This window comes from Bos indicus, chromosome 15 (genome assembly GCF_029378745.1).
Source record: "Bos indicus isolate NIAB-ARS_2022 breed Sahiwal x Tharparkar chromosome 15, NIAB-ARS_B.indTharparkar_mat_pri_1.0, whole genome shotgun sequence".
In the NCBI taxonomy this organism is placed as follows: Eukaryota; Metazoa; Chordata; class Mammalia; order Artiodactyla; family Bovidae; genus Bos; species Bos indicus.
Genome location: NC_091774.1, coordinates 47,200,702 through 47,221,059, shown reverse-complemented (window position 1 = coordinate 47,221,059; position 20,358 = coordinate 47,200,702). Strand labels below are relative to the sequence as shown.

Here is a 20,358-nt window from a genome sequence, read left to right as displayed (position 1 = left end):
TACTTGCCTCTATCCCCCACTAGGCCGTAAGCACTGTGGGCAGGGACCGTGTTTTATTCTCTGATGTCTCCCCAGGGTCTAGCAGCAGCAAATAAAAGCATTCAGTACAGTAAATATTTGCTGTATGAATGAACAGATGATGGAGGCTGGTAGGCCCAACCCGCTCTGGGCCCTGTGTTTTAAGATACGTTGCTATCCTGGCACAAGCCTAAAGGGCAAATAAAGCTTTGGCTCCTACTGGGGCTGGGGGAGGGGACTAGGCTCTCCAGAAACCTGTGACTTCAGCTATCTGGCCCCAGCTCTCCTAAAATGGCAGGATTTTGATGTATGATTAAACTGAGCATTTCTCCACCCAGACCACCCTCCTAGAATCCCCCACAAATTGACCTCACTGGGCCTGCTTTTATGAAAGGTTTATTCCTAGTGCTAGGTCCCAATCTTCCAGGGCTCTAAGCACAATTAAACTGGGTGGGCAGGTGAGGGGAGACCCATTCAGATGCATGGCCAAAAATGGGGCTCCCCATATCCCCACCCTTTTGGTCCCAGTCCCCTTCTCTGCAATGGGCACGCATTGAGGAGGGACAAAGGGTACTGGAGGCAACATCATTGGCCCAGGGGAGCCCAAGAAGAGCTGCCATTGGCTGACAGGGCCTTTTGAGGCTCTGCCATTGGTCAGGGGGCACACCCCAGAAACTGGGGATAGGCCTGAGGAGTGGTGCCATTGGCCAGGGAGTGGTTTTGTCATAGCCTTTGGCTGTGGAGTGAAAGGAAAAGATCTGGGAATGAAGCCCAGTGGCCAGGAAGATAAAGGACAGGGCTGCAGCTGCTGGGCCTGCAGGCCCCCTGTCAGGCCCCAGCCAGGGATAGGGAACCCAAGCCAGAGTGCAGGTGGCAAGGGATGTCCCATGTCCAAATCTCCCCCACCCTGGGACTACCCCTCCCGATGTCCTTCTTGATAGCCAGGTTGGGCTGGAGTGGCTCACTGCTCCTCTAGCCAGGAGGGCTTCTCAGCTCCTGGAGGCCGCAGCTTGATGTTGAACTGCTGCAGGGTCTGCTCCAGTTGTTTCTGGTTCCCAGCAAAGTAGGCGGACACGGCATTGTGGAAGAGCAGCAGCTGCTTGTGCATCACCTTGATCTGGGGGTCCAGCAGGGTCAGCTGAGACTGGACTCAAGACACCCTTTCTGAGGGGCTATGATCCTGAACCCAAATCAGGGGCACATGGACTCTGCTCTGATGGTGCTTTTGGAGTGGGGGCTGAACTCCACCAAGAAAGTCAAGGGATAAAAGCCTTGTAATAGGAGAAACCTAACTTGACTGGCTGGGCCAGGGGTTCTGGCACCTAAGCTCAAGGGGTGGTTTTTTCCCAGTGGTGTTCTTGGGATCAGCAGCCAAATCCTCTAATAGAAAAGCGCCAGGGATCAGAGGGAGGGTGATAGGGAAAGGTCCAGGGATTGAGTGGGCTGGGGAATGTTCCTACTCCTTAGCCAAGATGCATTTCCCCATTCAGTGATGGGGAGTTTGAGGGGAAGGTCAGTGGTACAGATGGAAAGGTGGGCTGGGTCAAAGGGGTGGGGTTAGCACCTTGTTTTCTTCCAGGAACTTGAGCTTGATGGCCACATCTCCCCGCAGCTTCTCATATTTGTCCCGATGGGCCTGGAAAGTGGCCTGGGCACTCTCGAGTCGACCACGCGTCCCTGCATCCCGGGGGCCTAGGCTCAGCTCCTCTAAGTCTGTCCGGTAGGCATCATATTCCAGCCTGGGGAGGGGGTGATATGGGCTGGTCTCCACCCCTTTGCCCTCCACACACTCTCCTACTTTTCTCAATTCTTTTGCCCCTAAAGCTCAAACTTTCACCCATGCCAGCCAACTCCCAAAACCCTAGGCCCTGCCAGTGCCCACACCTGGCAGCCTCATACTGTTTGACAGTCATGAGAGTGTCTTCCATGGTCTTGGTTACCAATGTGTTGATGCTAGAGACAAAGAAGTTCACAGCCCCTAGCAATGTCTCTCCGTTCTTGCACAGCAGCTTCTGCGTCTCTGCATTGTAGCCAAATTCCTCCTGAGGGCAGAAGGAAGGGACAGGCCTGAGTAACAGTCACCACCTGACTGGAGCTAAAGGGCCCTTCCTCCCCCTCCTCTGCCAGGAGGAAACAGCCAATGACACTGGAACAAGTCAGGACTGCCTCCAGCAAGGCTCTCTTAGCCAGAAAGTTAGTGGGGCCACCCTGGGGCTGCCTGGGGCAGGACTGTGGGAGTGGGGGGTCTGTTCACAGGACTGGAATAGGGAAAGCTAGTGCAGCAGGCAAGGGAGGGGCTCTGATTAGGCTGAGCACAGAAGGCATTCTCGTCATTGCAGAGAAGGGTTACTTGTGAGGCACCTAGTGTGCCGCCTCCCCCACCGCCTCCCACTTCTGGACCTCTGTACAAACCCTTAGGCTGCCTCCACAGGTGAGTGCTGCTGGGGGCGGGGCTGGGCCCACCCTGGAGGGGTTCTCCCTCTGGGCTGCAGGAGGGAGGGAGGGAGGGAGGCTGAGGGGTGACTGCCTGGGAGGGCCCCGGCCCAGTCCCCCCACCCTCTTTGGCCTGGCCGAGGCACCTGGAGCTCTGGGGACTTCTGGCTGAGGTCAGCAAAGGCGTCCCCCAGTGCATGCTGGGTCTGCAGCAGGCTGTAGAGGTGGGCTGTCAGTGCCCGGCCCAGCTGCAGGACACTCTCATACTTGCGCTTCGTCTCACGCAGCAGCTCAATCTGCAGCTCCAGCTCCAGGTCCACAGTCCGGGAGCCTCGGCCAAATCGTTCTGATAACAGCTGTTTTGTGCACTAATGAGAAGTGGGGGAGCAGGTCAGAGACCCTAGTACCTTGCCCCCGCAAAAGGCACCTACCCCAGCATCCCCAGGCTTCCGAGTCTCAGCCATAGCTGGGATATTAGGATCTGGAAGATGGGGAAAAGGTACCCAGGGCAGTTTGGGGGAAGGGAGAGGTGACTGAATCCCACCTTATATGTATTGATGCCCCATTTCTTGACGATGTCGAACTTCTCTCCAGCGATGCCCCGAGCCACCTCATCTCCAGGACCAGCAGGAGTAGCACTGTGAGATGGATGGCGGCCAGACCCTAAAGGACCAAGTTCTCTGACTCCAGTCTCTCTCAGATACAATCAGACACCTCTGTGGTTCCCCCCCAACTCCCCTCCCAGCACATGAAAATGACTTCCCTGAAAGAGCAGAAGCTAGAGACAATTAGATTCTCTTACTCACTAGGAGAAACTTATACATCGTGCCCTGAGACCCAAATCCCAATACACATTGGCCTCTTCTTAAAGTGAGGGTTGGAAAAGGGGGGAAGAGGGAGTGGCATGTGTACAGGGGTAGAGGAAACAGCAGGAAGTAGGCCCAGTATGGGGAGACTGATCATGGATGGGGAGACTGATCATGGATGGTGAGTCCAGCAAACAGAACACCCGGTTGACAATTCCCATGTTGATTCTAGTCAGTGTGAGATTCACAACTGTTTGTTCTTCTAAACGTTAAGAGTCAAATTAAAACTCTGAGAAGTTCCTAATCAGATTCAGGCTCTAGAGCAGGTTAGGGGGAAGGAGAGCTGTGAAACAGAGTTCTTTGCTTGTCTTAGGTAGTGACAGCAGGGAAAGGTACAAGTGGGGCTAAACTCCAAGTGGGAGCAAAAGCACAATTCTGGGAGCTGGCTTCGGGCTGAGATTCCATAAGGCTCATACTAGCAGAGGTTCTAGTTCAAGGATCAAGGTTCAAGGATCTCCAAACAAAATGCAAGCCTTCTTAGACACAGTCTATGCTTCCATAGTCTAGGGCTTCCCTGGTGGCTCAGACGGTAAAGAGTCTGCCTGCAGTACAGGAGACCTGGGTTCAATCCCTGGGTCAAGAAGATCCTCTGGAGAAGGAAATGGCAACCCACTCCAGTATTCAAGCTTGGAAAATCCCATGGACAGAGGAGCCTGGCAGGCTACAATCCATGGGGTCTCAAAGAGTCGGACATGACTGAGCGACTTCACTTTGAACTTTTGATGCTCCCTGGAACCATCCCTCTCCCCATCTCCGCTCAAGCAGCTTGTCCTGTTCTGGTCATTCATACCTGTGGGGATGAGTCCATCACCAGAGCCCCCATAGCCACCAGACACAATGCTGGTTTCATTGAGGTTGGGTCCTGACACCATCACCTGCTGGAGGTCCTATAGGCCAGAGAAGAGGGGGCTTCAGGAACATAGGGGCAGCTGAAGCATTTTGGGGGTGAAAACAAGCTTGGATTGAAGCATCATAGAGAGAGCACACAAGGGAAGTCTGCACAGAATCAGAACAAAGATTTGTAAAAAAAATTGAAGGGAGTTAGGTAAGTTAGGGGAAGGCTACTGGAACAGAGGTGAGAGTTCAGGGTTTATAAGTTGGGATTCCTCAATTGAAACAATATGAAGAATCAAACAGAAGCACCTGCTCCAGCCCATCATCCTCAGGAAGCTGCCCAGCTTCACCGTTCCCGTGGATGGGGATCTCCATTGTGGCTGCCTTCCCTAGGATCCCGTCCGTCATGGCGAGCGAAGGGACTGGAGTCAAGGTCTCCACCCCAGCGCCCTGCAAAGCCCAACACAGACAGCTCTGGAAACTGGCCAGTACTCCAAAGAGGAAGGTCTCCCCTACCATTTCAGAGGTTGTCCCAGGGCTTCAGAGTTCTGGGGTTTGGTACCACTCTTCTCTGAACTCTGTGTCTTTCTCCCCTCCAAGGTGCATATTTGTACAAAGACATACCCAGGCCTCAGGTGTGCGTGACCTGAGGTCATGTCCCCATGAACCCCTCACCCTAGCAGAACTTCGCTGATTATTCACGCATTCAATCACTCCACAGACATTTAATGAGTGCCTACTATGTGTCACACACTATCTCAGACAATGGAGATACAGCAGCGAACAAGAGAGAGAAAGTCTGTGTTCTCAAGAAGCTCATCCCCATGCAGGTGTTTCTCCCCATCAGGAGATTAACCCCCTTCCCGGAGCTCAGGTGTCTACTACCATTCAGGTATGTTCACCACTGTTTGGCTGTTCGCTCTCCTTTCGTGTTTCTTCCCCTTTCCTGCAGGTGGTCTCCCCCTCCTCCATCCCATGCACCTCCTCTTCCTCGGGCCCTGCCCCCCCAAGGCCTTAGTTGAATCAGTTGGTCTAAGTTCTCGACCTCTGGGAAAAACCTCTTTTTTCCCAGGACATGGGTAGGTGATCCCTTCCACAGTCATTTTAGTTTCCCCAGGTGTGTGAGTCTCCGCCCTCCCCCCCATACACCTGGGCATCAGGTGTGTCCTCATCCGTCCCCAGGGCTCAGAGGCATCTTGCCCTCTGGTCAGGTTCGTGCATTCACCTTGCCCTCGCCCATGCATGTCCCTCTCACCTCGGGCCGGGCCGCTCTTCCCCTCAGGGCGCCAGGCCCGGGCCGCGCGGGGACCTCCGGCTCCAGTTCCCGTCGCGATCCTAGCAGCAGGTCAGGGATTCGGCGGAAGTGACGTCCCCACCCGGGCAGAAGAAGCCGGCCACGTCGCCGATTATGAGGGCGGAAGTGACGTTAAAATCTGGGGGCGGGGCGATCCTGGAGCCAACCCTTCTGTCCCCGGGGAGCTACGAGATGTCACTTCCGGGGCGTTACCAAGAACCTGAAAAGGAAATGACCTAGACCTCACGCTGCTGGCGTGATGGAGCAGCAGCAGCAGCAGCAGCAGCAGCAGCAGCAGCAGCAGCAGCAGCAGCAGCAGCAGCAATTGAGAAACGTGAGTGGGAGCTAAGTCGTCTTAGGGCCATGCGTTCAACTAGCATCCTTGTCTGCATAGCGGGAACCCCAAATAGCCAAGCATCTGAGGGCTGGGAACTTCGGGCCGTGGGGCGCGGTCCTGGGAAAGCTCGGGCGGCGCGGCCTTGAATTAAGATGTGGCCCCTCTTCGCTGAGTTTCTTGTCCCCCTTCCTCTCAGCTGCGGGACTTCCTTTTGGTCTACAATCGGATGACGGAACTCTGCTTCCAGCGCTGCGTGCCCAGCCTGCACCACCGAGCTCTGGATGCTGAGGAGGTTAGGTGGGGAACTGAGTAGGGGAATTACCCTCGATCCTCAGTTAACAGTAGACTGCTTCTCTCTTCCGCCACTTCCCCTACCTCTGGCCCCGGCCTTTCTATGACCCTCGCCCCTAGGCTGGAGTTGCGGCAGGACCTGACAGGACTCCTTTGACTTCTGATTCCATCCTGTCTTCCTTCCAGGAGGCATGTCTGCACAGCTGTGCCGGGAAGCTGATCCATTCTAATCACCGCCTCATGGCCGCTTACGTGCAGCTCATGCCTGCCCTGGTACAGCGCCGCATGGCAGACTACGAGGCTGCCTCAGCTGTGCCACATGCTACTGCTGAACAACTGGAAACCTCACCATCCGGCAGCTCGCCATCCGGAAACCTCGGGAAAGGAGGCGCTGGATGAACCCTCAAATTAAAGGAGCCAGTGGACCTAGGGCTGGGTGCAGCCTGTGTATAGCAAGTGAGGAGTTGTCCGAGAGCTGGGTACTGTTGCTCCTCTTCCTGGAGCTAATAAACCCACTTTTCCTCTGTTTGGTTTATATTCTGGGCAAGGAAGTTTTGCCCACATTGTTGGCACCATCTTTATTATTCTGTCAGTTAGTGCTTCAGCCCTGGAAGCATAGAAGTTGCCTTCCGAATGTAGAAGGAAAGCCTATAACCAGGCATCTGGTTAAAGCAGGGTCTAAGGGTAAAATTTTAAGATTGGTAATAGCAACAAGTTGGTTGCCCTGATGAAAGAAAATGGGAACTCTATCTAGCTGTCGTTAAATCTGTCTGACTGAATGGCTCGCTTGGAGATATCTTGGAAAACAGATTAAGAATCCACAGGGCTTTTAGGCATTACCTCCTGGGAAGTCAGTAGCGTCAGACAGAGATGAAACCTTGTAAGAATTCAGTGGAACATCAACCACTTGAAGATGTTACTCACTTAATATTTTCTGTCTTCTTAGGATGAGCAGTTAAATCTTTAAATAAAGAAAATCTGTGTTCTTGTCTTCAGGAGCAGTCAGAAAGGGGAAAACTCGTGGAACCATATTCTGCAATACACTCAGACTTGAGGGATAAAAACCTAAGGGAAAAGTAGGTGGTGATGGTTATGAAAAGAAACGGGAAGAAAGTCAAATCTTCAGGACTTCTTGAGTGTTACCTCATGTCTCACTTCTTGCCTGTAATCTCCCAACTCCATCTCTTCCTCTACCCCTGCGTGTTCCCGCTGTGCCTGTTCTGTGATTTCTAATCCAGCCCCTCTGTTCTTTCCTTATTGTTGCCCTCCATGGAATTTTCTTCTGTATTCAACAATATGAATGGCCTGTCACTCCATCACTGAGTTTTCTTGCCATTCTTGGATCCTTTCTGTGTCATTCTGGCTGTTTTAACTTTTCTTCTGTTCCTCCATATCAAGTGACCATGTTTTATTTTTAAAATGGAAGTAGTTCTTAGACACTGGCTCCCACGGTAACCATTTTTTTTAAGTACAACCACCCACAAAGCAGATATTTTCACCCCTGTACATATCAGGATGTTGAAAATACAGATCTGACTTTAAAATCCATGTTTTCTTTACTCCACCAGGCTGCCTTTCAAAATATCTTTTGAGTACCCATTTTGTATAGGTTCTGATGTAGGTATTGCTAAATTGCTTCAGTCGTGTCCGACTCTGTGCGACCCCATAGACGGCAGCCCATCAGGCTCCCCCGTCCCTGGGATTCTCCAGGCAAGAACACTGGAGTGGGTTGCCATTTCCTTCTCCAATGCATGAAAGTGAAAAGTGAAAGTGAAGTCGCTCAGTCGTGTCTGACTCCTAGTGACCCCATGGACTGCAGCCCACCAGGCTCCTCTGTCCATGGGATTTTCCAGGCAAGAGTGCTGGAGTGGGGTGCCATTGCCTTCTCCGATGTAGGTATTACCCTCACTCAACAGGTGAGGAAGCAAGAATTCAGTATGTACCAGAAGCCCACCTTATACATGGTTACTTGTGGAGAAAAGTAGCTCTCTTTATCGGAACAAATCTTGTACAGGTTTATTAAGAACCTTTCTTAACAAAAAGTTGTTGACCAGGAACTTTCCTATTAAGTGGCCTCATGCTTGCCCAATAAAGTCTCTTGGAAAGTATAAATGCAGATGAAACCACTTGTGAATTTCCCAAGTCCCAAAGACGGAAACAGGGACCGGGAATACTGTGGTGATGGTTGAAAGATTATTCCACATCAACATTTATGTATATCCTTGCAATAAACTTCTGATGTGAATTATCTGTGTTCCCATGTCACATAATTGAGTAATTGCTGGAGAAGGGTTAACAACACAGATCTGACTCTTAACGCCTATGTTCTTTTTTTGCCCTTCTCTGGGTTCTTAGTTCCCTAACCAGGCAGTGAACCCCTGACCATAACTACTAGACAACCAAGGAATTATGAAGTCTATGTTCTTCGAACTTCCGAAGTTTGTTTGCTCATCTGCAGTCATCCTTTCCCTAGGCATGGAAAAATAAGTGTTTCTCAATCTGATCCACCAATTAGTTCCTTAACTTTTCAATCTCTTCTGTGTATAAATATATTCAGTACTTATGAAAAGTACTTATTCCTACTATCCATCTTCTATTGTCACTGAAGTCTCCCTCAGGTCTTGGCATAAAAAGTGTTAGCCATTGGCATGAGAGCAATGTGACATTTCAAGCACAACACAATGATAAACATTGATAAAGCTTTATCATTTTTTCACAAACATACTTGAGACAGGGTTATTCTTGCCATTGTGGCTTTAGAACTTAACTGCCCGCTCATTTGTCAAGTCTAATTCCTTTGGGCTTTTTCAACTCTACCACCCTCTATTAGAACTTATCCTTAATAACTGCCACTCTCCTACTTTCCTCTAGTTAGACCTTCATCTTCCTATCCATCCCTTGATACTTTAAATGTTACGCAGACAGTCCATTCGGTGTTTTTGTCTCTTAGTTCCTTGGCCCAATCTCCAATGATTTCTGCTCTGTCTTAACACCCTTAGTTATATGTCCTTAGTTATAAGTTCCTTAGTTATATTGTCACCACCCTAAACTGCTCCATCTCAAAGCACTATTGCATCTTATTCACTGACTATTCCTCCCACTTTGTTTAATAAACTATTCCTCTACCATTTTTTTCCCCCATTCTAGTCATTCTTTTGGAATAGGCTGAATTTCCTTTCATCTCTTTGTTGGACTTTGATAAAAATGAAACATTTGTGCCTGCCTTTGGACATCTAAAAACTGACCAAGGAGGACTTCTCTGGTGGTCTGGTGGCTAGGACTTGATGTTCCCGATTCAGGGAGCCCAGGTTCAATCCCTGGTTGGAGAGCTAGATCCCATATGCCACAACTGAGAGTTCGCATACCTCAACTGAAAAATCCCACATATTAGAGTGAAGATCCAAGATTCTGCATGCTGCAACTGAGACCCAGCTCAGCCAAATGAAAAGCTATGGGAAGGGTTAGGGTTAGCCACCCCCTGCCCATACACACCAACCCCAGCTGTGCTACCTACCACCTATAGGGGATTCTGTCTTCATACTAAAGAGCAGACACAGAGACTGGGGACAAACTGCAGAGATAATGTTCATGTCAAAAGAATGAGTCTTAAAAAACTTCCCAAGGAAGTCACTATAGAGCAAATTTTTATCACTGAATCCATGTGTGCTGTGTGTACTTAGTCGCTCAGTCGCATCCAACCCTTTGTGACCCCATGGACGGTGGCCTGCCAGACTCCTCTGTTCATGGGGATTCTCCAGGCAAGAATACTGGTGTGGGTTGCCATGCCCTCCTCCAGGGCATCTTCCCAACCCAGGGATTGAGCCCAGGTCTCCCACATTGCAGGTGGATTCTTTACTGTCTGAGCCACCAGGGAAGCCCGTGGCTAACTTCAAATGGAGCCTCTGCCCCTGTAATCCCACTAGATTTTTCTAGTCATCTCTCCTGTTCCCTTCAGTGACTATTTCAAACCAATATTCTTAAGCCTCTTATCCCCACCATTCTGTTCACTTTCTGTAAGTAACCTTATATATTTACTTCACAGGCAAAAATGGAAGCTATCAATTAAGAGCTCTGATAACATCTCGCAACTTGGTCACCCATCTCCATCTGCACCATTCTCTTCTTTCCCTCCCATCTAAACAGGACAGGCATCCCTCTCAAGGCCAGTGCCAATGCTTGGGCCCTGAATCCTAGTCCTTCCTTCTTTGGAGACCTCTGACTTTTCCCCACTTGCCACGAGCCAGGGTGAGGAACTCCGCCGTGGTAAAGGTCATGAGGAAGGAGGCTTGGCATACGCAAAGGCGGGATCGAGCCTCAGGAGTCCCCCTGGAAATTCTCTAGCATCTACCCCCATAAACAGAGTCTGCCTACTTTACTGCTTTGTGCTCTCACCTCTGACTTTGCGGGGGCTGTCCCCCACCACCATCTTGCTCTCTCTAAAAAGAGTTAACTTACAGCTCCAGTTAATAAAGTTCCTGGGCATTAGGAGTGTTTAAATCCAAACCCCTCAGATAGCTCTAACTCGCCTGACAAGTTTACGCGGACTCCTACAGCTATGCATACGATTGTTTACAGTCTCCCAGCCTCGAGAGGCACGGGAAGCTTAAGATATTCAAATAGCTTAGAGCCTCTCAGAGAGTTAGAAACTGTCAGAATAAAACTAGTAAAAGATTTCATTGATGAGCCAATGCTTGCTGCCAAGTTTCCACATCCCCTGTATTGTATCCTTGAATGTGTATTAATTAATATATTTGGTATGTAGAAAAAATAAGTAGTGGCCTTGGTGTTAGCAACTTTAGACCCTTAAGGTAATAAATTCTTTCCTTTGTTGTAAACCCACTGCACCTCTGCCCTATAGGAATGCAACTTTATCTAACACCTTTGGAGTATGGTGTCAAACTTTAAAATAATTACTCTTAGAGAAAATAAGGGAGGAGGGTTCAGGATGGGGAACAAATGTATACCTGTGGCGGATTCATTTTGATATTTGGCAAAACTAATACAATTATGTAAAGTTTAAAAATAAAATTGAAATCAGAAAGTAAAAAAAAAAAAAAAATTACTCTTAGAGAAAATAAGTCTTATAGTTGACAAATTTTGTCAGAGTCATAAAATGTTAATAGGCCTTCTGGCCAGAAAATGATGTAAATCACCTAAACCATTGGTATACAATAGATTTGCAGGAAAGAAACCCTGGTTTCGATAAGGATCAAAGACTGCTGACTTTGCATGATTTCACACCTCCTATTATCCTCTATGTACAACTTACGGTATAAAAGCCCCTATTGAAAATAAAGCTACAGGCCTTGCTCACCGAAGCTTCGTCTCCCCATGTCATTCTTTCTTTCACATTCTGGCTGAGTCTCTATCTGGAGCGCGGAGGTCCTCTGCGACCATTTATTTGCCTGGGCTTCTAAGACCCACTGGAGAAGGCGCCTAAGGTGGGGCACCTTCTGCTATTTGAGAGGGCACCTGCGGCCTCCGTGGTCAGAGCTAACCTGATGTCACAGGTTATATTGATTTTCCGCGTAAACCAAGCTACTCAGCCTCTTTTCTCCACGGAATTTTCCTACTGAGCTATCCTCATTCTATTACTCTTTATATCTCTAATGAATATTTAAATAAAGTTATTGTATCCTGTTTGCCGAAGCCGTCTCCCCTTCGAATTCCCTGGATCAGCCGGGGCTGGATCTCGGCACCCACTTTACTAAATTCTTATCATAAGCATCTAAATATGCAGAAGGCTTCTGTTAAAACAAACAGACCCCTCTATCTCCCAGGTACCATGTACTTTTTTCCACTTTACAGCTGAACTTCTCAGAACAGTTGGATATTAATACTTAGGTCCTCTCCATTCCCACTCCTCCTCCCACTCTATTTTGACTTCTGTAACCTTTATTGAGGAGAAGAAAATGGCAACCCACTCCAGTATTCTTGCCTAGGAAACCCCATAGACAGAGGAGCCTGGTGGGCTACAATCCATGGGGTTGCAAAGAGTCAGACACGACTGAGCACAGCACAGCAGCCTTTATTCAAACAGTTTGTGAGCTCACCCTAGCTCACCAAGTGACCTTCATATCCCTGAATCCAGTGGCTATTTCCCCAGCTTACTTCATTTTTCAGTGGCATCTGGTAATATTGACTAGTTCCTCTGGCAATATTGACTAGTTCCTCATTGACACTCTCACTGGTGTCTGATTCCACTCATGGTTTTACTACTACCTCTGGCCACAGCTTCTTAGCCTCCTTTGTAGGATTACCTGCCTCCACCCATTAAATCTAAAAGTTTCTCTAGGTTCTGTTCTTTCTCAGTCTAATTTTTCTGGGATTGTTTCATCCTCACGCTGAGCCCTAGTTACTGATGACTCAGATCTCTCCTCTGAGCTACTTGATTGATGTCTCCATTTAGGTGTTTCAAAAACATCCCAATTCAACATGTTTTCTGATAAATTTTTCCTCCTATGCCTAGTACTCAACCAGTTGCAGAAACTAGAAACCTCACTCATCCCTTCACTCAACTGCCAAAATCCTGTCCAATTAAATTTCTAAAAATCGCTTGATTCTGTCTGCTTCTCTTCATCATCACAATCTCTCACCAGGATTATTGCAATTCCTGTGTCCCATACTCACTTTTGCAGCCCTCCAATCTATTCTCCATGCATTAGCCAGAAGACACAAACTGATGCTTAAGACCTTGCAATAGCTCCCTATTTTTAGACTAAAAACACATTCTGTACATGATCCAAAAGGCCCTGCATGATCCAGCCCCGGCCTATCAGCTTAATCTTGTCAGTAACTGTCAATCACTGAGCAGTTAATACTGTTTGCTGAATTGAATTGAAATCAACCACACACCTCACTCTCTGTGTGTTCTAACCACTCTGGCCTTTCAGTTCCTCTAACCTGTCATACCTGATTCCTCTGTACCTGTTGTTTCCTGGCTTGCAGTGCTTTCCCCCTTTCCCCACCTCATTTCTACTCATTCTTGAGTACTTAGTTCAAATACTTTCCTCAAATAACTGATCCCAGACTCCAGCTCCCATAAATGCTCTACTTTGGCTTGTAGTGCTTGTACACTTGGTAATTATAAACCCCATGAGGTCAGAGTCCTTGTCTGTATTGCTCACCATTGTATCCTTATCACCATGCCTGGCACATAAAAGTGCTTGATAAATATTTGTTGGATGAGTATCTTTCAGTCTCTTCCTAGCTCAATCAACTATTTATATAATAAGAGAAAGGCTTTTAATCAAAAGGAACAGCAATGAATCTGCATTTGACATTTTGCCAATGATTTTGAAGTTTTTTTCATTCAAAATTTCACTTTTTGTATCTTCCTCCCTTAATAAGATAAGTCAACACCCAAAAACCTCTGTCTGCAGCAAATTATTCAGATATTATGTGGGAGGCTGGGAAATGTTATCTTTAATCTTACTAGTCATTTACCCAGTCAAAAGTGGGAGGTTCTGGGGCTTCCCTGGTGGCTCAGTGGTGAAGAATCTGCCTGCCAATGCAGGGGATACGAGTTTGACCCCTGGTCTGGGAATATACCACATGCCACAGGACAACTAAGCCTGCATGCCACAACTACTGAAGCCTGGGCACCTAGAGCCCATGTGCCACGACAAGAGAACTCACTGCCACGAGAGGCCTGTGTACTGCAACTAGAGAGTAGCTCCGGCTCACCGCGACTGGGGAAGACCTGAGTGCAGCTACAAAGACCGGGTGCAGCCATGAAAATACATAAATAAATAAAGCTTTTTTTTTTTTAACTTTGAGGTTCTGTTACTAAGAAGGAAAAGAATGGCTACTGGGAGGTACTGCCAATCCACTTTCCATACTAACCAAGAGTGATTCTTGTAAAATAGAAATGTAACCATGGTACTCATGTACTTAAAGCCCTCCATGACCTTCAGACTCCTCCTCACAACTGAAGCTTCCTCTGATGGGCTCTGGCCTCATCTTCAGCCAGCTTTTGACTCTCTTATCCTTTGTTATAAAAGAATCAATTTACTTGTAGTGTTCAGACACATCCTGCTAACTCTGGACTCTTTGTTTTCCTGGGTATGCCCCACATTCTTCCATATATTTATAATAATTCACAAATCCTTGAGTGACTGCTTTTACCAACATTGTTAAGCTCTGAAGATACAGAGGTGAGTGAGAAAGATGCAGTCGTTTTCCTGGAACTTAATGTGGGTGAAGGTCAATATAGAACAAGTAATCACAACTGTGATGTATGTCACGAAGAAGAAATATGCATTGCAGTGAGAACAGACAGTAGGACTAACTTAACTGTGTGTGGGGTGAAGAACTTCCCTGGGAAAGTGATTCTGAAGCTGAGACTTGAAAGATAAATTAGAACTAACCAGGCAATAGACAGGGGCAAGTGCTGCCCTCTTTTCCACCTTTCCTTTCCTGTTTAGATGCCACCTTTTACTAATTACCCTATTTAAAATGGCAACCCATCCTCTCCTCATATGGCCTTTACTGAACCTTTTTATGTCTCATTCACCATTATGTCCACAGCAGTTGGTAGAGTGCCATAAACAACAACAAAAATACATAGTTTGCACAAATCAGTTATATCACATGCTTATTATCTACTGGGCTCTAATGTAAGCATTTTATATAACAACTCATTTAATTCTCACAACAACACTGTAAAGTAAGTACTATTATTAACTTCATTTTACACACAGAAAAATGAAACTGCAGAAAAATATCTCACAACTAATAATTGGAGTCAAGTTTTCAGTCCAGTCTGACTTCCAGAGTCTGACCTCTTTCTCACTAATGAAGATTGCTGTACATTTATGCATTTGTTCCACAGATATTTTCTGGTCACCTACTCATGGTGCCTAGCACTAGAGAGAGCAGAGAGCAGTCAGAATCTGTCACCATGGAGCTTAGACTTCTAGTCAGGGGAAACAGACAATAAGCAATTAAGTATGTACTGATATGAGATGGTAATAAGTGCTATGGAGAAAATTAATGCAGAGTAAGAAGGACAAGGATGATGGGGATACTGTTGCTATTTTATGCTAGGTTGTCAGAGAAGAACTCACTAATGAGGTCTCTTGAAGCCAAAACTCGAAATGAGGGAGCAAGCCTTGGGGACATCTGGAAGAAGAGTGTTCACTGTGCTATAGCCTCTAGTTGTCCCCAGCATCCATTGTCCCCTTCTTCCTTTACTAATTGAACCCCTGACTTTAACCCAGATAGATGGTTGCTGAAAATAAATATCAAATTCTGTAGCTTTCCTTGAAGTTAGGTGTGTCTGTGTGATGAATGACGTGTGCGTTGCTAGATTGTGCCCTTAAGGGTAAGGGCATGCCTTCTGCGCTTTCCCCCATCTCACTACTTGGGATGGGGCTCAACACACATGCTGGTGAACTCTCTTGGACTTTGAAGACAAGGAACACTTCCTTGAACAAGGCAGAATAACTCAAAAGCTGCCATTTAAGCCCTGGAGTACTTATACTTGGACAGTTCTATAAGAGAAAAAATAAACTTCTATCCTGTTTAAGCCCTTGTATTTAGAGGGTCTTTTTGTTATTACAGCATATATGTAGTAGACAGAATGTTAACATGGTGCCCAAGATTTCCCACCCAGCTGTGTACACACCATGTATAAGCCCCAGGACTGAATATGACAGGTTTTGCTTCTCTGATTAGGTTGTATTATATGACATACTTGACTGTAAGAAAAGGAGATTATATGGATAGGCCAGGCCTAACTGCATTTTAAAAGCAGGGAGTTTTCAGGACTTCTCTGGTGGTTCAGTGACTAAGACCATGCTCCCAATGCAAGGGGCCCAGGTTTGATCCCTGGTCAGGGAACCAGACCCCACATGCTACAACAAAGACCTGGCACAGCCAAATAAATATATAAAAGGCAGGCAGAAGAGAATGTCAGAGAGATTTGAAACATGAGAGGGGTTTAAGGCACTGTGCCTGATTTGAAGATGAAGATACCATATGGCAAGAAAGACCAATGCCTCTTGGATGGAGCGGAGACTGGCCCCTGATGGCCAGGAGGAATCAGGGACCCCATCCCATAACCACAAGAAACTGAAAAATGCCAACAAAAAGAATGAGCTTGGGGACTTCCCTGGCCATCCAATGGTTAAGACTCTGCACTTCCATACACACACACATGCACAAAAAAACAGAATGTGCTTGGAGGAGGATCTTCCCCCAGAGCCTCCAGACAAGAACTCAGTACAACCAACAGCTAGATTTCAGGCTTATGATATCCTGAGCAGAGAACCCAGTCAAGCCATGATGAGGGCACTGACATACAGAACTGTGAGATACTAAATGGGTGTTATTTTCAAGCTGCTTAGTTTGTGGCAGTTGGTTATACAGCACAGAAAACTTGTCTGTCTCTTAAATGATTGGTAGCAGAGATGCACTGTACTAAGGCTCTGGGGTGGGAGCATGCTGGGTGTGATTCTGTGAATGGGGAGAGAAGGACAGAGTTCACAGAGGTAGTAGTCAGCTGAGCAGTAGCAACTTGTAGGCCTTGTAGGACTTCCTGAGGGAACGAGATGATACAACATTAGTGAGTTTGAGCAGAGTAGTGATACGATCTGCCTGTATTTGAAAAAGGCCACAGGCTGGTCTAAAAAAAGCAGATTGTATGGGCAAGGGTGGAAGCCAAGAGATGAGTTAGAAGGTGATGGAATAATCCAGTTGAGAGGTGATAGTGGCCTAGACCAAGGTTTAGCTCTTTGGTGGTGTTCAGTCACTCAGCCATGTCTGACTCTTTAGGACTCCACGGACTGCAGCACACCGGGCTTCCCTTTCCTTCACCATCTTAGTGACTTAGTGGGTTTAGCTCTTAGTGGTGAGAAATACTTGGATTTTGGACATATTTTGAAATCACAGTTTCACAGAATTTTTGCTGAACGATTAGACATGGGATGTGTGCAGGGGTCGGGGGTGGGGAACTATCAAGGGGACATTTCATGCAAAGATGGGCACAATAAAGGGCAGAAATAGTATGGACCTAACAGAAGCAGAAGATATTAAGAAGAGGTGGCAAGAATACACAGAAGAACTATACAAAAAAGATCTTCATGACCCAGATAACCACAATGGTGTGATTACTCACCTAGAGCCAGACATCCTGGAATTCAAAGTCAAGTGAGCCTTAGGAAGCATCACTACAAACAAAGCTAGTGGAGGTGATGGAATCCAGCTGAGCTATTTCAAGTCTTAAAAGATGATGCTGTTAAAGTGCTGCACTCAATATGCCAGCAAATTTGGAAAACTCAGCAGTAGCCACAGGACTGGAAAAGGTCAGTTTTAATTCCAATCCCAAAGAAAGGCAATGCCAAAGAATGTTCAAGTTCAGTTCAGTTCAGTCACTCAGTCATGTCCGATCCCATGAATCGCAGCACGCCAGGCCTCCCTGTCCATCACCAACTCCCGGAGTTCACTCAGACTCACGTCCATCGAGTCAGTGATGCCATCCAGCCATCTCATCCTCTGTCGTCCCCTTCTCCTCCTGCCTCCAATCCCTCCCAGCATCACAGTCTTTTCCAATGAGTGAACTCTTTGCATCAGGTGGCCAAAGTACTGGAGTTTCAGCTTTAGCATCATTCCTTCCAAAGAAATCCCAGGGCTGATCTCCTTCAGAATGGACTGGTTGGATCTCCTTGCAGTCCAAGGGACTCTCAAGAGTCTTCTCCAGCACCACAGTTCAAAAGCATCATTTCTTCAGCGTTCAGTTTTCTTCACAGTCCAACTTTCACATCCGTACATGACCACTGGAAAAACCATAGCTTTGACTAGATGGACTTTTGTTGGCAAAGTAATGTCTCTGCTTTTGAATATGCTGACTAGGTTCGTCATAACTTTCCTTCCAAGGAGTAAGCGTCTTTTAATTTCATGGCTGCAATCACCATCTGCAGTGATTTTGGAGCCCAAAAACATAAAGTCTGACACTGTTTCCACTGTTTCCCCATCTATTTCCCATGAAGTGATGGGACCAGATGCCATGATCTTCGTTTTCTGAATGTTGAGCTTTAAGCCAAATTTTTCACTCTCCTCTTTCACTTTCATCAAGAGGCTTTTGAGTTCCTCTTAACTTTCTGCCATAAGGGTGGTGTCATCTGCATATCTGAGGTTATTGATATTTCTCCTGGCAATCTTGATTCCAGCTTGTGTTTCTTCCAGTCTAGCGTTTCTCATGATGTACTCTGCATATAAGTTCTACCGCACAATTGCACTCATCTCACGCGCTAGTAAAGTAATGCTCAAAATTCTCCAAGTTAAGCCTCACTTGGATCAAGGAGTTTGTCTTACTTGGAATTTTTGTTAAGGGTGTGATAGTCTAGATGGATACATGCAAGTGCATGTTGGGTGGGGTGGGGTGTCCCAAAATACCCCTGTTGTAAGTGCCCATAGCAATTTACAGGCTCAGTAATAGATAAACAAGCATATGGACTACACCTGCCCACGATACCCTCAGGATTGCTACTTTCCCAAATCTCCCAGGTTCAGTACCTGAACCGAGAACTTCCAGATGTTCAAGCTGGATCTAGAAAACACAGAAGAACAGAGATCACATTGCCAGCATCTATTGGATCATAGAAAAAGCAAGAGAGTTTCAGAAAAACATCTAATTCTGCTTTATTGACTGTGCCAAAACCTTTGACTGAGTGGATCACAACAAACTGTGGAAAATTCTTCAAGAGACGGGAATACCAGACCACCTTACTTGCCTCCTGAGAAATCTGTATTCAGGTCAAGTAGCAATAGTTAGAACTGGACATGGAACAACAGACTGGTTCCAAATTGGGAGAGGAGTATGTCAAGGCTGTATACTGCCACCCTGTTTATTTAACTTATGCATAGAGAAAATCATGCAAAATGCCAGGCTGGATGAAGCACTAGCTGGAATCAAGATTGCCAGGAGAAATATCAATAACCTCAGATACGCAGATGACACCACCCTTATGAAAGGAAGTGAAGAGCATCTTGATGAAAGTGAAAGAGAAGAATGAAAAAGCTGGCTTAAAACTCAATGTTCAAAAAACGAAGATCATGATATCTGGTCCCATTCCTTAGTGGCAAATAGTTGGGGAAACAATGCAAACAGTGACAGAGTTTATTTTCTTGGGCTCCCAAATTACTGCAGATGGTGACCACAGCCAAGAAATTCAGATGGTTGCTCCTTGGAAGAAAAGCTATGGCCAACCTACGCAGCATATTAAAAAGCAGAGACAGTACCTTGATGACAAAGGTCTGTCTAGTCAAAGCTTTGGTTTTTCCAGTAGTCATGTAAGGGATGTGAGAGTTGGACCATAAAGAACTGAGCGCTGAAGAATTGATGCTTTCAAAATGTGTTGGAGACACATTTGTTGGGACTCTTCAGAGTCCCTTGGACTGCAAGGAGATCAAACCAGTCAATCCTAAGGGAAATCAGCCCTGAATATTCATTGGAAGGACTGATGCTGAAGCTGAAACTCCAATACTTTGGCTACCTGATGTGAAGAACTGACTCATTGGAAAAGACTCTGATGCTGGGAAAGATTGAAGGCAGGAGAAGGGGATGACAGAGGATGAGATGGTTGGATGGCATCACTAACTCGATAGACTTGAGTTTGAGCAAGCTCCGGGAGTTGGTGATGGACAGGGAGGGCTAGCGTGCTGCAGTCCATGGGGTTGCAAAGAGTCAGACACAACTGTACAACTGAACTGACTGAAACTTTGACCCAAGCAACTGGAAAAACAGACTTGCTATTTACTGAGATGTGGAAGAAAACGAAAGAAACAGGCTTATTTGGGGGAGGAGGCAGTTAGGACTCAGGTTTTGGACCTTTTAAGTTTTTAAGTTTGGGATTCTTATCAGATATCCAAAGTGGAGCTGGGACTCTGTCGCTGAATTTCTATTTATTTTAATCCTTCAGGCGTTTTCCCCTGCCCTCCCACTATCCCAAAACCCCCAGATTTTGAGCTCCCCTGTGATCAAGGAGTTTGTCTTACTTGGATTTTTTGCTAGGTGTGGTGGTCTAGGTGGGGTGGGTTGGGGTGTCCCAATGACCCCTGTTGTGGGTGCCCGTAGCAACTTACAGGCTCAGTAATAGATAAACAGGCAATATGGACTACACCCGCTCGCGACGCCAGCAGGATTGCTACTTTCCCAAATCAAACAAGTCGTTCTTTTCCAAACCCAACCAACCAGACTGCCTATTCCCAAGGCCTGCGAGCAGAGGGCAGATTTGGCCTGGGCCCGCCCCCTCCCCCAGGGCCCCGCCCCTTCCTGGCCCCGC

The 20,358-nt window shown here is 46.9% G+C and overlaps 2 protein-coding genes across 2 annotated transcripts; one reads left to right on the top strand and one right to left on the bottom strand.

Moving 5' to 3' along the window:
* Positions 1–398: 398 nt before the first annotated feature.
* On the bottom strand, positions 399–5,564 carry ARFIP2 (ARF interacting protein 2). Its single transcript, XM_019975644.2, has 8 exons — positions 5,407–5,564; positions 4,461–4,601; positions 4,108–4,204; positions 2,996–3,114; positions 2,598–2,819; positions 1,903–2,060; positions 1,583–1,757; positions 399–1,135 (listed from the first exon to the last, which is right to left on the bottom strand). Exons 2-8 carry the CDS (start codon positions 4,557–4,559, stop codon positions 980–982), a joined length of 1,026 nt encoding a protein of 341 aa, XP_019831203.1. The 5' UTR covers positions 4,560–4,601; positions 5,407–5,564; the 3' UTR covers positions 399–979.
* Positions 5,565–5,655: 91 nt separating this feature from the next.
* TIMM10B (translocase of inner mitochondrial membrane 10B) lies at positions 5,656–8,321 on the top strand. Its single transcript, XM_019975671.2, has 3 exons — positions 5,656–5,779; positions 5,979–6,074; positions 6,260–8,321. The coding sequence occupies exons 1-3, from the start codon at positions 5,705–5,707 to the stop codon at positions 6,470–6,472; spliced, it is 384 nt and encodes a 127-aa protein (XP_019831230.2). The 5' UTR covers positions 5,656–5,704; the 3' UTR covers positions 6,473–8,321.
* The last annotated feature ends 12,037 nt before the right edge of the window (positions 8,322–20,358 follow it).

Excerpts from the sequence above, each read along its gene's own strand:
- TIMM10B (XM_019975671.2), top strand. The coding sequence starts at position 5,705 with ATGGAGCAGCAGCAGCAGCAGCAGCAGCAGCAGCAGCAGCAGCAGCAG. Across the intron at positions 5,780-5,978 it reads AGCAGCAGCAATTGAGAAAC|CTGCGGGACTTCCTTTTGGT; the intron begins GTGAGTGGGAGC and ends CCTTCCTCTCAG. Across the intron at positions 6,075-6,259 it reads GAGCTCTGGATGCTGAGGAG|GAGGCATGTCTGCACAGCTG; the intron begins GTTAGGTGGGGA and ends TCTTCCTTCCAG.
- ARFIP2 (XM_019975644.2), bottom strand. The coding sequence starts at position 4,559 with ATGACGGACGGGATCCTAGGGAAGGCAGCCACAATGGAGATCCCCATC. Across the intron at positions 3,115-4,107 it reads TGATGGACTCATCCCCACAG|GGTCTGGCCGCCATCCATCT; the intron begins GTATGAATGACC and ends TTGGTCCTTTAG. Across the intron at positions 2,061-2,597 it reads AGAAGTCCCCAGAGCTCCAG|GAGGAATTTGGCTACAATGC; the intron begins GTGCCTCGGCCA and ends TTCTGCCCTCAG.